At 39.4% G+C, this 13999-nt stretch overlaps 1 protein-coding gene across 3 annotated transcripts; it reads right to left on the minus strand.

Moving 5' to 3' along the window:
- Window positions 1-1594: 1594 nt before the first annotated feature.
- DENND10 (DENN domain containing 10) lies at window positions 1595-12014 on the minus strand. 3 transcript variants are annotated; one of them, XM_062580471.1, is made up of 9 exons: window positions 11920-12014; window positions 11007-11203; window positions 9580-9659; window positions 8284-8432; window positions 7962-8073; window positions 7516-7616; window positions 6250-6336; window positions 5157-5251; window positions 1595-4476 (listed from the first exon to the last, which is right to left on the minus strand). In XM_062580471.1, the coding sequence occupies exons 1-9, from the start codon at window positions 11963-11965 to the stop codon at window positions 4300-4302; spliced, it is 1044 nt and encodes a 347-aa protein (XP_062436455.1). In that variant the 5' UTR covers window positions 11966-12014; the 3' UTR covers window positions 1595-4299. The 3 variants fall into 3 exon arrangements, with proteins under 3 accessions (XP_062436455.1, XP_062436454.1, XP_062436456.1); XM_062580470.1 differs by having other exon boundaries at window positions 6250-6357; XM_062580472.1 differs by lacking the exon at window positions 11920-12014 and adding an exon at window positions 11501-11615 and having other exon boundaries at window positions 1597-4476; window positions 6250-6357.
- Window positions 12015-13999: the final 1985 nt, after the last annotated feature.

Consider the following 13999-nt stretch of genomic DNA (forward strand, 5'->3'; position numbering starts at 1 on the left):
TTGTTTCCCAGGTCAAGGCAGGGAATATATATCATTAAAAATGCCCTGGCATCCTTGATTTTGAAATAAAGAAGTTGTGAGACTAGAACTAGAACTGCCTGGACCAGGTGTCTCACAGTCCAGTGGGATGAGAATAGGTCCTGCCGGTAAATGAGGGGAACAAGACTGGGACAGGTAGAAAAGCATCGTGCTCAAGGGACTCACAAGAAGAGTCAGCTCCTACAAAGAAACCTTCTCCTTCATAGCATGGAGTAGATGATTAATAGTGTTCCAGCCCAAGGCAGGTCTGTCTTCTGCCTTTAGCACTGGCTAGTGTATTGAGTGATAGTGTATTAGTGGTCAGACTGGTTTAAGGAGTAGTAAATTACAGTAGATTTAAAGCTTTCAGCTTCTAGGAAAACATATGTTCCTGTACAGCACAATATGCTAACAGTTCCCCACCTCCCCAGTTTGTCATCTTTAAGAACATACCATGAGGCTTAAATGTCCTTTTAATGTAGCTGGAAAGTCAGCAACTCCCGTATTAGGAAATCCCAAGATCAAAGCATTTCCTCAGCTGGAGCTTGTGTGCATGTGGTTATGCTAGAAGCCTATAACATAGCCAAACTGTTTTCCTGCAGGCCATAAGGGTGGATGAAGGAAGGATGTAGGCAGGGAGGGAATCGTGCACAGTGCTGCAGCTACTTCCTTATCACACAGCGAGCAGTACGCAATGTGCTGTGCTCTGCTGCTCAGAGAGCGGCTGCTGCCCTGTCCCTTGAGTCTCCTCCTGGGTCTCCTACATCATTCAGCAGCTGATCAAAGCAATGATCCATCCAACCCAGACTCCAGACTGGCAGCTGCTGAGGGAAGAGTGTAAGACAAGAGGGAACAGCTGTGAACATCCTTCACTTAGCTTTGTATCTTGTTCTTTACCTAGAAATTTAATGGCGTCAGATGACTTCTCACAGTACATGACTAACCAATTATTATTAGCCCCTTTTGGTAGCTGGGGAACTGGAACAGTCAGAGGTAAAGACCAGAAGAAGCCGGTAATTTTATGATGGAGGCTAACAGGCATCCTGCGTCGCTTGTTCCCACATTGCTCAGCACTATAGTGCTCTCATTCGGAACACGCCCCCTCCCCTCTTTGCCTGCAGAGGGGACAAGGCCAGCTCACACCAGGAACTAAAACCCCAAGGATGACAGCATTAGCAGCAACATACACTTAGCCTGAAGGGACTAGCCTAGTTTATGTAGCAAAATTGCAACATAAGAGATTGACTATTTATCCTGCTCCTCTGCTTCAAGATTTTCTATTGTTTACTATCTACCTTCCCATTTCCACAAATGTTGCTCACCTAGGCTATAAGCAAGGAAGACTGCTAGGAGACATATCTTTTCTTCAGCTGAGGAAAGAAGGGTGAAATAGGCTGGAAAAAAAAGGCACCGAGTTAGTTTAGGTGCTGTATGCCTTTTGGAGTCTTACTAGGTCAGCATGAACTGTCATGCATCATTTCATATTTAATCAACAACAAAAAGGCAATCAGATGAAAAGGTATAAATGTCACTTGCATCATCTTTGCTGCTGGGAGGAGGAAGATATCTGAGTTTGCACAACCAACAACTGTACACACAAAAAATGGCTGCTGGTACATTGAAGATAGGAAATGAGAAATAACCTGGAATCTTTCCCTGTCCTGACCTTCTGGATTTTTTTTTCTTACTGTAATCCTTTTTTGAAATGAAACAGTACCAGAAGTCATTATGAAAACACAAGAACATTAAAACAGTCTTTTGAAAGTATTGAAGCTGAGGAAAGCTGCTATTTCTTTCACTGTACATACAAGACAGCACAGATGACAAAACTGTTCGAACTTGTGAAGTAGTATATTTCCAACCAGACTATCAAGCTATAGCTTACTTTCAAATCCCAATATTGCAAAACATAAGATCTAGTCCTGTGACTCAGTGGCCACAACTACTCAAGAAAAAAAAAATACATGAATTAAAGGCTGGCTGTTCAGGATTTTTTTTTTTTTTTTAATAGGCATAAGCATGCTATGAGTCCAGTTCCTTAAGTGCAAAAATCATATTTCATTTGTTTCCACACAAATGTTAGAATACAAGATCTAATACAACACTGAGATTTTTCAATTTAGAAGATTCCAAAATGGAAAGCAAAAATAAACATCAGATGTGTAGTTTGTGACTGAGCTTCTCTGCTTTTTACGGTTGTCTTTAACACCCATGCTACCTTAGTTAGATAACTTGAGGCTTTTAGTTAAGAAGAAACTATGCGAGTTTCTTCACAGTAACCATGTGGCATTAAGACATCTGATTCAAAGCATGTTCAGGTTTTTCTTAGCGAATAACTTGTTTCAGTAGACTTTAGAATAGGTCCTGAACAGACCTTTCAGCATAATCTTGCAGTATTTTCTTCCTGTTACAAAACTCCCAAAACAAAGACAGCAACGCTACAGAACCATCAAGGAAAAAAATATATATATATGAATGGGGGAAAAGCTGCAGAGCACTAGCACTTATAAGCAAATGAAAGCAATTGCAGTACTTTTCTTAAGAAAAAAAAAAACAAAAAACAAAATACACACTTCTCTGATCAGAATTTAAACTACCAAGTAGATGTTTAAAGTAGAATTATACACCCCTGAAAATAGGGGGTATTTTGAAGTGCTTTCATTTACTAACTGTAATAACTAGTCATTGTATACATAGTTGCCACATCTCTTACAACCTTCTAAAATAGATTTCCCTAATGTATAATACATAACAACTGTAGCAACCATAACCATTTTTCAACCTAATATTGCTTGTTCATAGTTAGTGATGAGCTCTAACAATTTCAGAATAGCAAACATCCAATTATTTAACAATATAAATATTGATTACTAAAGTTTTAATCTTAAGTATAAAATCTCTATGTAAAACCACATGCTACAGCCTATCTATACAAAGGCCAGGAAAAAGGTTATTTTTCTCATGTAACAAAGTGCTACTGCAGAATTGACTGACTTTTGTGGCCATTTCTGAAGAAATACAGGTTGTTTGGCTCGGAATATTTCTTAACAAAGAATTTAAGGTCTTCCCAGAAGATTGCAAAGGTAATTTTAGGCTGCCTAATGAAAAATAAACCAAAAAAAAAAAAATCTGTTGAGTTATGGCTATGCAACCAAACAAGTAGGCATATTTTAATTTTATCTAAACTGTTCCCAGATTTCACTGTTACTCTGAAAGTATCCATCTCCATTTAGTTTAGACAGAGCACCATCAGGTAGTGCCAGTGTTACAGCTCAAGCAGTTTATGAAGTCAGTGCTCTACGGTAATGGACTGTTTGATTATTCACAGTCCACTAGGTTTTAACTAATCTGATTTTGTATCAAATGGATCAGGAATGCATGGCCAGTTATCTGGGCTTCTCAACTCAACAGCTTCTTAAACAGCTCCAGCTGAAAAGTGGCAGTAGTCCACAACCCCCTATGAAACCCTATTTTAAATATAGTATTCCTGTCCTCTTCTCCCTTCATCAGAGGCATGGGATGGAATGAAAAGGGGGGAGGGAGGAGTTCTAAGGCAAGAGTCCAAAAGAGGTGCTCAACTCCCACTTGAGCTTTAAAATACCTCTTCTTTTACATTATAAGGCTACCATGTCAGATTTTCCGAGACATCCTTTTCTTTTTTCTTTTCCTTTCCTTTTTTTTTTTTTTTTTTTAACCTAAGTACTTTCAAGTAGAAAGAAGAGAACTTGTCCATTTGTTTGGATTTCCAGATATGAGGCAGTTCAGAGCAAGAGCTGTATTTTACAGGCTTACATACCTGGAAGCCCAGAATGAGTGCACAGACCAACTATATGTTTGGTATATCCCTGCACAGAGAGAAGCATGTCCAAAATGCACTGATTTTACAGCACACATGCTGCAACCTCTGTTCCAGATATCAGGAAGACAAGTCAGAGCAATAACGGAGCTACCTGACATCTGACACCTGCAGGACAGACAGCCACTATAATGTCAGGCACAACCTAGACACACAGAACCATGCTGCATGTGTATACACCCACATTATAATATGAAATACATATATTAAGTAAGTTACAGTTGGGAAAAGAAAAAGACACAGAGAATGTTCCCAAATATGCCTCCATATGCTCCAGGTCAAGCTCCGATATTCTGCATTATATCATGGTAAATATAACATTCACTCTTATACCTTTAATTTTTCCATACAAAATTTAGCTATTCCAATTTGTATGGCAAAGACAGTATTTTCATATTGGTCCATAACACTGAAGTGCATCAAAATCAGATTTTAAGCATTTGTTCAGCAGCTGCTAAATGAATAAGGAAGTTTTCTGTAGCTGGTGGAAATCGTTTTTGCTTCAGAGCCTCAGAGTTAAGGGTTGGTTTTTCATTGCCATCAGAAACTTCTGTGAGTGATGCTAAAGTAGTCAAGATTTCTTTTGTCTTCAGTGAGATATCCTTGAAGAACAGAAAAACAAGCAAGCATGAATATAGTATTAAGTATTATAATGTTTTAACATCTACTTATTTTTAACATTTAAGAACAAAAAGAAAATAATGGTAAATAATTAGTTCAAGTTATGAGTGCATTTATTTTAAGGAAAATTTGCAATAGCTTTTTAGTTTGAATAAAGATGCAGCTGAGAGAGCACAGCCACTGTAGAGGTCCCTGTCAGTTGCTTAACTGAGCTCTTTGGCCAAGCTGTTCAGTTGTGAAATGTTGTGAAACAGAATCTATTAGCTGCGGGATGAAGTGAAGAAGCAGCATTGTAAAAAAACATCAGACCTTATAGCTGAGAAGTCCTAGCTCAGTAGGACTTTTTCCAAGGCATTCACAGTACTATTGAGAGGGTATTGAGCAACATACATGAAATATAGAATAAAACTAGGAAACTAATTTTACAGGAATTTTTAAATTCAAGACAATTCCTGAAATTTATTCAGCAGTGTGATTATCCAGGAGATTATATAATCCTAATATCCTTAAAAACTATGTGAAGAATAAAAATGCTGATTCGTAATAGGGCAGAAATCAGGAGAAATCAACTGATCTCAGAGACAACATTCCTTATGCTTCCTCCCCGCCTTAAGTTTTCCTGATAAAACTAATTTAAGTAAATAAAAAAAATAAAAATGACCTTAATGACTTGGCTGTCCGATTTATCTGGGTCTTCTGCTGACTGAACAATTAGTTGTCCTATTTCTTTGTGAAGTTTTCCCATTGTCATTGCCTCTGAATAGGAAAAAACAAAAACAACACACACATTCATACTCATACATCTATCTTTATTTCAGATATAGAGAATCTAATATTTAAAACCTGTAGCATCTTTCTTCCAAAAGCAGGATACTCATTTTTACAAAAAAATACCCCTAACTCATCTACTTTCCTTAATGAAGTTCTTTGAAACTATTCCCTTAAAAGGATTAAGGCTGCTTGTCTTACTGACTGTAATGGATGATACTAATTTGATGTTCTTACATACTCTCAATCTTTATTGTTCTTGTTGGGCAAAAGCCAATATTTGAAATGATATAAAAAGATTTAACATCTTACAACAGCAATATATAACTGGTTTATAGCCAGAATCCAGAAGCAATGCCAAAACGTGTTCTGTAGAGATCTTTGCATAAAAGAGAAATGAAGTTTAATAAAAATGAAGCTTTTTTTAAATGCTGTAAAAGGATTATTCTTGTGATATCTAGAAACACAGAAACACACATGAATAGCAAGCCAAAATGAGGAGGCACTTGATAGTCAGAGGCAGTAACCTGACATATGAACAGCCATGCCAGCACAGGCCAACAGTTGATCTCACAGTCTACCTCTAAAGCGGCCCTAAGCAGATACCCAAGGAACAGCAAGACAAGTATATACACAAGATTTCCCATGAAGTAGTCTCCAAGTATTGTTAGTGTAATGCTTTTCCTCAAGATTCTCGTGATATCTGTGCATTCAGTAGTCCTCCGCTGACTGTCTATTCCGCATAATAGACAAAAGCAAATGAATGCTTTGAAATATCACTCGTACATTTGTTGAATGTGAAGGCATGTCTTTCCAAATGCCAAGTTTCACTGGTCTTTACAGGTCTCAATGAAATTGAAAGACAGAAGCTTATACCTTGCCTTTGCAGAACCAGGTTCTAGATTGTTCAACTTAGCGCAAGGTTCAGTCCTTGCCATATCTCTAGAATAAACATCCCCAAATCCTAAATATTAAAGGCAACAAACCTTTCACTCCAGGGGAAATAGTGATCTCGCTATCTGCCAAATTCACATATACATCATAGAGGTCTGGTCTACTGCTCACTTCAGAATCTGTAAATCCAGCAACATAACCTGGAGAGTAAGGTTTTGGCAAGATTATCAGGCAACAACAAGGTTTTCATAGTCAAAAAATCAAAACAAAACCAAGAGATCATGGAAAACTACAGTCCTAAAGTCTGGTTTTAGAATATTTGACTGAACACAAACTGTATCCAAGAGGTTGTTCTCTTGATATCATCAGACATTTGATGAGAAACTCATTAACTCTCTTTGCTGGAATTCTTTATCTCTGAGGAGCTTAAAAATCAGCTTCTGAAGTTGCTCTGAACATCAAAGAATCCCTAACATTACATATAATACAGAAGATTATCACTCTGAAATTTGAAACACTCTTGCCACTTAAACTATACTTTTGCAAGTAAATAATCTAATGAATTTCTTTTTTAAAAGAAGCTCCACTCAGGAGCCCTTTGTTCCAAGTCAGCATTAGATTGACAGCAGAGCAATAATATGAGCAAATTTTCTTATCTATACCATGCCAATTGAGCACATTTAGAGCAGCTCTCCTCTGTGGAAGATGTTTGATGAAACAAGTACCATTGGTAATTTAGCAGAAATACTGAAGACAGCTTCAGTATGAAGCCTTCTTCCTCATTATGCTGTATAGAGGAACCTTGGTCCTTGGTTTTGTGTTAAATACTGTGTGTACACAGTGATGTCACACACGGAAATCACACTCCTATAGCTGACGAAGTCTACCTTTAATTAGGAGCCAAAGATTTCACTCACAGCAGTCAGAACAAAAACTTTGAAGTTCAGAGTTAGGAACAGAAAAAAAATCCTAAAAATAACATTATTAACCACATAAAAGGTTGAAAACAAATCTTATCTAAAGTGAGTTTCTTCTGTATAACAGTAAGGCTTTCAATCCATCTGATCACTACAATCAGATGCTTGTGTCCAAGATGCTTTCCATACTGTAACAACTATATCTGCAATTAAGGGTAGACTGGTGATAATCCACTCAGAACCACTAGATTAGGTATTAATCTTCCAATGCTTTTTTTTTTTTAGTTTGTTTTTTCCAAAGAAAAATTAGTGGTTAATTTTTAAGCGATGGCATTAATGGTAAAATAACCATTTTTTCCAAAGTGTGCTGATGCAAGACATTGCGTCAATAAAAACTAAAGTCAGATTTTCTTTGTATTTTTATGAATAAATTATCACTACCTGTGCAGGCTTTTAAGGCTTCTATTTCCTCTTCATTTAGATGAACATATGAATGAAGAATTGACCAGTCTTGTCGATGCCACACTAAAGCAGGTAGAGTCCTAGGGAAATAAGATTGGCATTTGATACATAGTAGATTTTTATCTGTACAAATTAGAAGTTTCACAGTATGAAATGCGTGTCATAAGGAAGAACAGATATGATTGAATCTCACTCAGTACATGTATTCATAAGCTACATAGAGATTTCTGCTATCTGTTCAAGCAGTTTATCATTCATTCTACTCTTAAATTTCTAAGTTTTTCAATAAATTTCAATACAGGCACAAAATTAATATTGTACTATTTTTCCCCCAAAACATAGATATCTCTCTCAATGAAGGTTCAACATTTATTGGACTTTTGCAGGTGGACAAGGAGGTAGGGATTGAAGGAGTTATTCTGTACCTGGTAAACTCCTGGATAGCTTCTATTCTAGGATGGTATACTACAATTCTTTTCTTTAACATCAGTGCTGTATAAAGGATAACTGCTTCCATTCCAAATTGAGACACTACATCTAGAAAAGAGGGGGGGAAATTATTTTATATAAGATATACATGGTGATATTCTGATCAGTTTTTGAAGAAGCTTAGTAATAATAATATTGATACTACCATTCATACTATTTACTTGAACAATACATCAATACTGGATGTTATTTTATATGATTGGATACACATACTTCATACAAATGAAATCAGGATATAAATTTCTTGTATTAGTTAACCTTTGATAGAACCAGCAAGGTAAGCCTTCCGAGCATCAAAATCTTTACTGAGGAAAGATCCATTTTCTTCACTTTGGCAGATCCCCTTTGTAAGGACTGCAATGTAACTCTCCATCATTTTAACTGGAGTCCCATGCTTCATGTAGATTCTATACAAAAAGAAAGAGTCTAGTATTTTGACTGCAACTAGTATCAACAAATACATGAAAAGATCACAATATCACCCATAAAATACCTTTGGGAAGAACCCTTATTTTGAACACCCAGTTGAGCTTTAAATACTAAACTGGAAGTTTTCCAACATGCACACAAAAACTTTCCATTTTAGCTATGGTACAAAGCTTTGTCACATTTGAGGCTCAGCTATTGTTTTTAATTTAGAAATCCATCTTGGATTTGAAAAAAAAACAAAAAAAAAAAAAAAACAAAAAAAAAAAAAAAAAAAAAAAAACCACCACCACCAACAACAAAAAAACTGTCAGTATTAAAGTAAGCCACAGCCAACCTAAATATTTTAATATCAGTGGAACAGAACAGTCTCAGTTTTTCAATACCCCACAAAACTTCTGTTCAGCTTCTGCTTGGGATAGCCTTCCCAAGTCTGTGATACAATAATCTGACAATCATCTCAAATTAGCTCCAAAATTTTAGGGAATGAACTAGGTATCAAGAGCCAGACCCCCATCTGATTTGAAGGGAAAGCAGAGAAAGATGCAGAAAGAGATCATGAGAATAGGGACATGAAGGAAAGTGAGCAAATGGGGTAAGGAAAAGCAGAGTGGAAGATGGTAGCCTGGCTGGAAGAAGGGAGAAAACAGAGCCATTGATCTGGAAAAGTAAAAGACCCTCTTTTTCATGGAAGAAAAGTAAAAAGTTCATGGGTGTTGCGTCTAGTTCAGAGGAGCTGCAGGAGATGTTTGTAATAGCGGTGGTGTGGAGGGGTATAAGCTGTCCACCATACAAAGCATTGACCTACAGAGCACTGACCTCTTCCCAAATGTTAGTTTTTTAAAAAACGTGTCCTTGAAGAAAACGTGCATGTGTGGTAGAGGGAAGAGCTTCATGATAAAACATACTGGGCATCTGGCATTCTTCCAATACTTACTAAATGAACTCAAGACAACTATATCAAATCAATAACCAATTTAGAATTCATATAGTTTGATTCACAGGTTGTAGGACAGAATTTCCAGCAGATTGTAAGACTAAATGAAAACAATAGGTTACATTAGTCTTTTGGCATGACAAGATCAAAATACATATACAGTAATATTCAAAGACAGCTTTTATACAGACCTACACAGTATCCTACTAAAGGCTGCGTATTTCTCTGGGTTGAAGTCTTTGGCCACCAGAACAACAGAGAAGTGGGTCACCTGAGCAAGACACAAACACAGAAAACCCACACAGCTTGTTTTATATGATCCCATATTAACAGAGATGTTTACATTATTGAATTTATTGCAGTATTCAGACAAGACGTCTCAATGCTAAAAGAAAAAAAGTGAGCTGTAATGGCAGATCCAAGATATTAACTGCAGAAAAATCTAGGTAATGAATTTCTGATGCGACTCACTTTCACTGAGTCAGATCCAGTATACACTGTATTTGTTTAATTTATTATGTAAGATGTATTTTTCCTTTAGTGTCATGAGATCGATTCAAAACAGATATATCCCTCCCCCCCAAAATGGGTAGCAAATTTCTGCCCAAGGATGTTGTGGAGGCACACAGAATTGACAGATTCAAGAAGAGATTAGACTAATCCATGGCTACCAGGCCCATAAACAGACATATCCTTTAACTTCCTTATTTGTGAACTGTGAATACTTGGAGAGTATGAAACTAGAAGTCTGCAGATGATGACCAGGCTCACATGTCCTCCTTAAATAGCATCTCCCACTGTCACGGTCTGAGACAGCACTGGGCCACACCTATCACTGATATGACCCTCAAGGGCATTTTTTACACTTTTAAACTTAGGAGACATAAAATTTCAATGAGGAAAGTCAAACGACATGCTTCTGTGGGCACATAAAATTACCAAATTATATTTCTACTTAACCGTATAACATGGAATATGAACATTGAATAAACTTAACTGACAATGATCTTCCTCACAAAGAAAGTATAAAGGATACAAGCATATTCAATTTTCCAGTTATCAATGCAGTGGAAAAGAAGGTATATATGCAAGTATAATTTAGCCATTTGGAAAAAAAAAAGAAAAAGAAAAAAAAAGAAAGAAAAAAAAAGTTCTACAGCAATAAGAGTTCAGATGCTAGACCCTCTACAGAGATTGTTTGACCAAACAAAACCAACCAGTCAGGAAAACCTGTTAGACTTAAAATGCAAAGTAATTAGAAATAATGGTGTGAGAAAACCATTAATCTGTTTAGTCTGTTTTTATACTCAGTATTCAGTTAGGATCCTATGCATCTGAATCTCCCTACAACTCTGACCAGCATGTATCTTCAAGAAAACTGAAATAAATGGACTAGGTAAGAGTAACAGCTCCATGAATGTACCATGGATCCATGAATGTACAAAACTTTCAATTGCTTCACTTCCTCACAGCATATAATGATGAATTTAACGCTGCTTAGATTACAAAAGAAAAAAAGGGGAAAAAGGAGGGGAAAAAAAAGCCCTAGAAAACTATACAAAAATATTCCTTGTATGCTGCTGAAATACAAACAGGAGGTATGACTGCAAAGTCCTACCTTTTTCAAGGCTGGAGAATCTTGTACTTCCACAGTTGTGATGTAGAACCATGACCTTTTGTACTGGCCAAACACAAAGGTATGAAGCAATTTATTTTCATCTGTAAGGCAGCATTTTCTCAGCAACAGATCCCTTAGTTCAGCTGTTATGGATGGATAACACCAAACCCACAAAGCATCTCCATTGGTGTCTTTTTCTATGGTGGAAAGATGTTCACTGTGAGAATGCCAAACAGCAGCAAGGAAGTAAATTGTTTGGTTAATCAGACTTGTTTCCTGGAATCAGATTAAAATTCCACTTTACACTGACCCTAGACATCCAGTTACGCCACCACTGCTTAAGCTGCGGGCAGTGTTTACGCTATGAGTTTATTTTTCAAGTGCTTATGAAAAATCCACTTTCGGCCTGCCTTGTGAGGGCCAAAACCGACTCGAGGAGTCTGAACACACATGTGCACAAACAAGGCGCGTAGGAAGCAGATCAGCATATTTACCGCGTTTCCTGTTTTTCCTACTTCTGTTCGCGTAGCCGAAACCTGGGAAGCCACGAACCGAAGGCTCCGGCCGCCCTTTGCCCCGCGGAGCTCTGCCGCGGAGGGGCCAGAACCGCGGCGCCGGCGAGCGGGCGGCCCCGGGCGGCCCCGCAGCGCGCCCAGCACGCACGGCTCCGCTCCGCTCCGCTCCCGCGGGGCGCCGGGAAGGGGGCAGCGCGGCAGGCGCCAGCACAGCGCCAGCCAGCCCGCGCCCCGCCGCCGCGCTCGCCGCGCTCGCCGCGCCTTCCGCCCGGCGCCCCGGCGCCCCGGCCCCGCGGCCGCGGACGGCAGCGCGGGCAGGGCGGGAAGGGCCCGCGGTGCCGCCGCCGCGCCAGCCCGCCCGGCGGCGCCGCGGTCCCGGGCCCCGGCGCGGCCCTTACCGACCAGCCCCACGGCCAGCAGCAGCTGCGCCTCCGGCTCTGCCATCTTCCGCCTCCCGCCCCGGCCCCTCGCCCGGGCCCGGGCCTGGGCCACAGCCCTCCCCGCCGCCGCCTTCCGCCCGCCGCCGCCGCAAGCCCCGCCCCGGCCCGGAGGGGCGGCGGGGGCAGGCGGCGCCCCGTGTCCCCGCTCGCGCCGGGGCCGGGGCGCTCCGCGGGCCGCCGCGGCCGTGCCCACCGCCCACCGCCCACCTCCCGCCGCCCTCCCGGCCCCGCGCTCGCCCCGGCTCCTTCTCTCTCTGCTTCCGCGGCCCCGCAGCCTGCCGGCATCCGCCGCAGCCCATCTCCCCCCGGCACTTTTTCAGCTGCTTTCCAGCCTGCTTTCAGACAGCAAACGAACCCCCCAAACCTTGGTCCATTACTCTGTGTCATTATTTTATAGAATATTTTTTTTTCATTCTTTAGCTCTTAAATCATAGGATACAATTTATGCATTTTAAATCATATGCAAAATACATTACAACTTATGTAATTTATTTATATGCGTGTTACACAAAATAAGGCTGTATTGCTTACAGAATTTTCTTACTTCATTGTCAACCGGTGCAGTTACATCCAGAAGCTGTGCCTGATTATGCTTAGCGCTGAACAAAGCACAGAATGTACAGGCCTTGCAAATGCTTCTGTAAAGTATTCATAAAGGCTTGTTTATGCCTGAAAGATAGTCTGATTAAGGCAGGGAATATTCATAAAGCGTAACAGCTATTTCTGAATAACCTCATGCATGGACTTGTTTATTTGAGAATAAAAGCATCTTGCTTTATAGTTTGAATTAACCAAACTGAATACACCTGAATAGCCCATATATGAAGCACAGATATTATTAATGCATAAAGTGCACTAACAATACAGAGCAGCAACAGATTTGGAATAATTTGTCAGACTTCCAAAATACTCAGGATAACTAGTGGAGCAGCAGAAGAAACAGTGTAGTCCTGGGAGAGGGGCCAGAGTTGGCAAGGATCACACCTGGCTAGGGAAAGCACCAAAAGGTAGTTGCTCAAATGATTTTCATTAAAGGTACAAGCTTAAAGCATAAGCCTTTAGCATGCTTATCCACCATTCAGCGAAAGACATAAATAGTCAGACAGTAAAAGTTGTTCCTGATACAAAATTGTCTAAATCAGTCCTGCAGGGCTTTCAGGAATTTCAGAGAGATTCAAGAAGTGAAGAGAGTGGGCTACATAATAGCAAACGATGGTATTAAGTAGCAATAAATACAAAGTATCACACCTCAGATCCACTACTAGAGGGTGCAAGGCCCCAGGACAAGCACTGGCTGCTGTGACGAAGGCACAAGTGGCCTTCAGATGCTAGGATGCTGCCCATTCAGATCTGGGTAGTGCACTTATCTTAAGGACTTTTAAATTAATTTTATCAACACAAGAAAAGGACTTGTTCAACACTGCACATAGTTTAATGAAGATTCTGCTGCGGTTTGAAACAGAACCACCTAGGCTGCACGAGACAGCACAGAATAGACTGTATTAGAACAGCTTCATATAAATCAATAGTGTGTCCTCACAGACAACATGGTGTACAATACTGTTCACCTGATCTCAAAAAGATACCAAGAACATATGGAGAAACTCTCAAGAGAAGGGAGACAGAAAAAGCTGATCTTTTTTTTTCTTTTCTTCAGAATGGAGACACATGCAATACAGTGAAAAGGGATCAGTGAGGAGCACTGCGAGGTTGAGTTGAACGGATATACTGATGACTCTAAACCTCCACACAGTGATTGTATCTTTTTCCTTTTTATTTTTAATTAATTTTTTGTTCAGCCATAAACTCAGATTACAAGATAATGTTAAAAATAATTTTCTAAATGTGTGTTATATAGTAGTCACAAAACTTTTTGGGTGGCCATGCAAAACAGAAACAAAAAATACACAAAAAGAAACCAAACAAGACTTCTTGCTTGTACACAGGAAGTATACAGGAAGAAATGTAGTGAAACAAAATCAATAGACTACAGTAGGTTGTCTTTAATCATCATACTTCAGCTTATTTTGGAAAATCA

The sequence above is a fragment of the Rhea pennata genome, chromosome 7, assembly GCF_028389875.1.
Source record: "Rhea pennata isolate bPtePen1 chromosome 7, bPtePen1.pri, whole genome shotgun sequence".
Taxonomy (NCBI): Eukaryota; Metazoa; Chordata; class Aves; order Rheiformes; family Rheidae; genus Rhea; species Rhea pennata.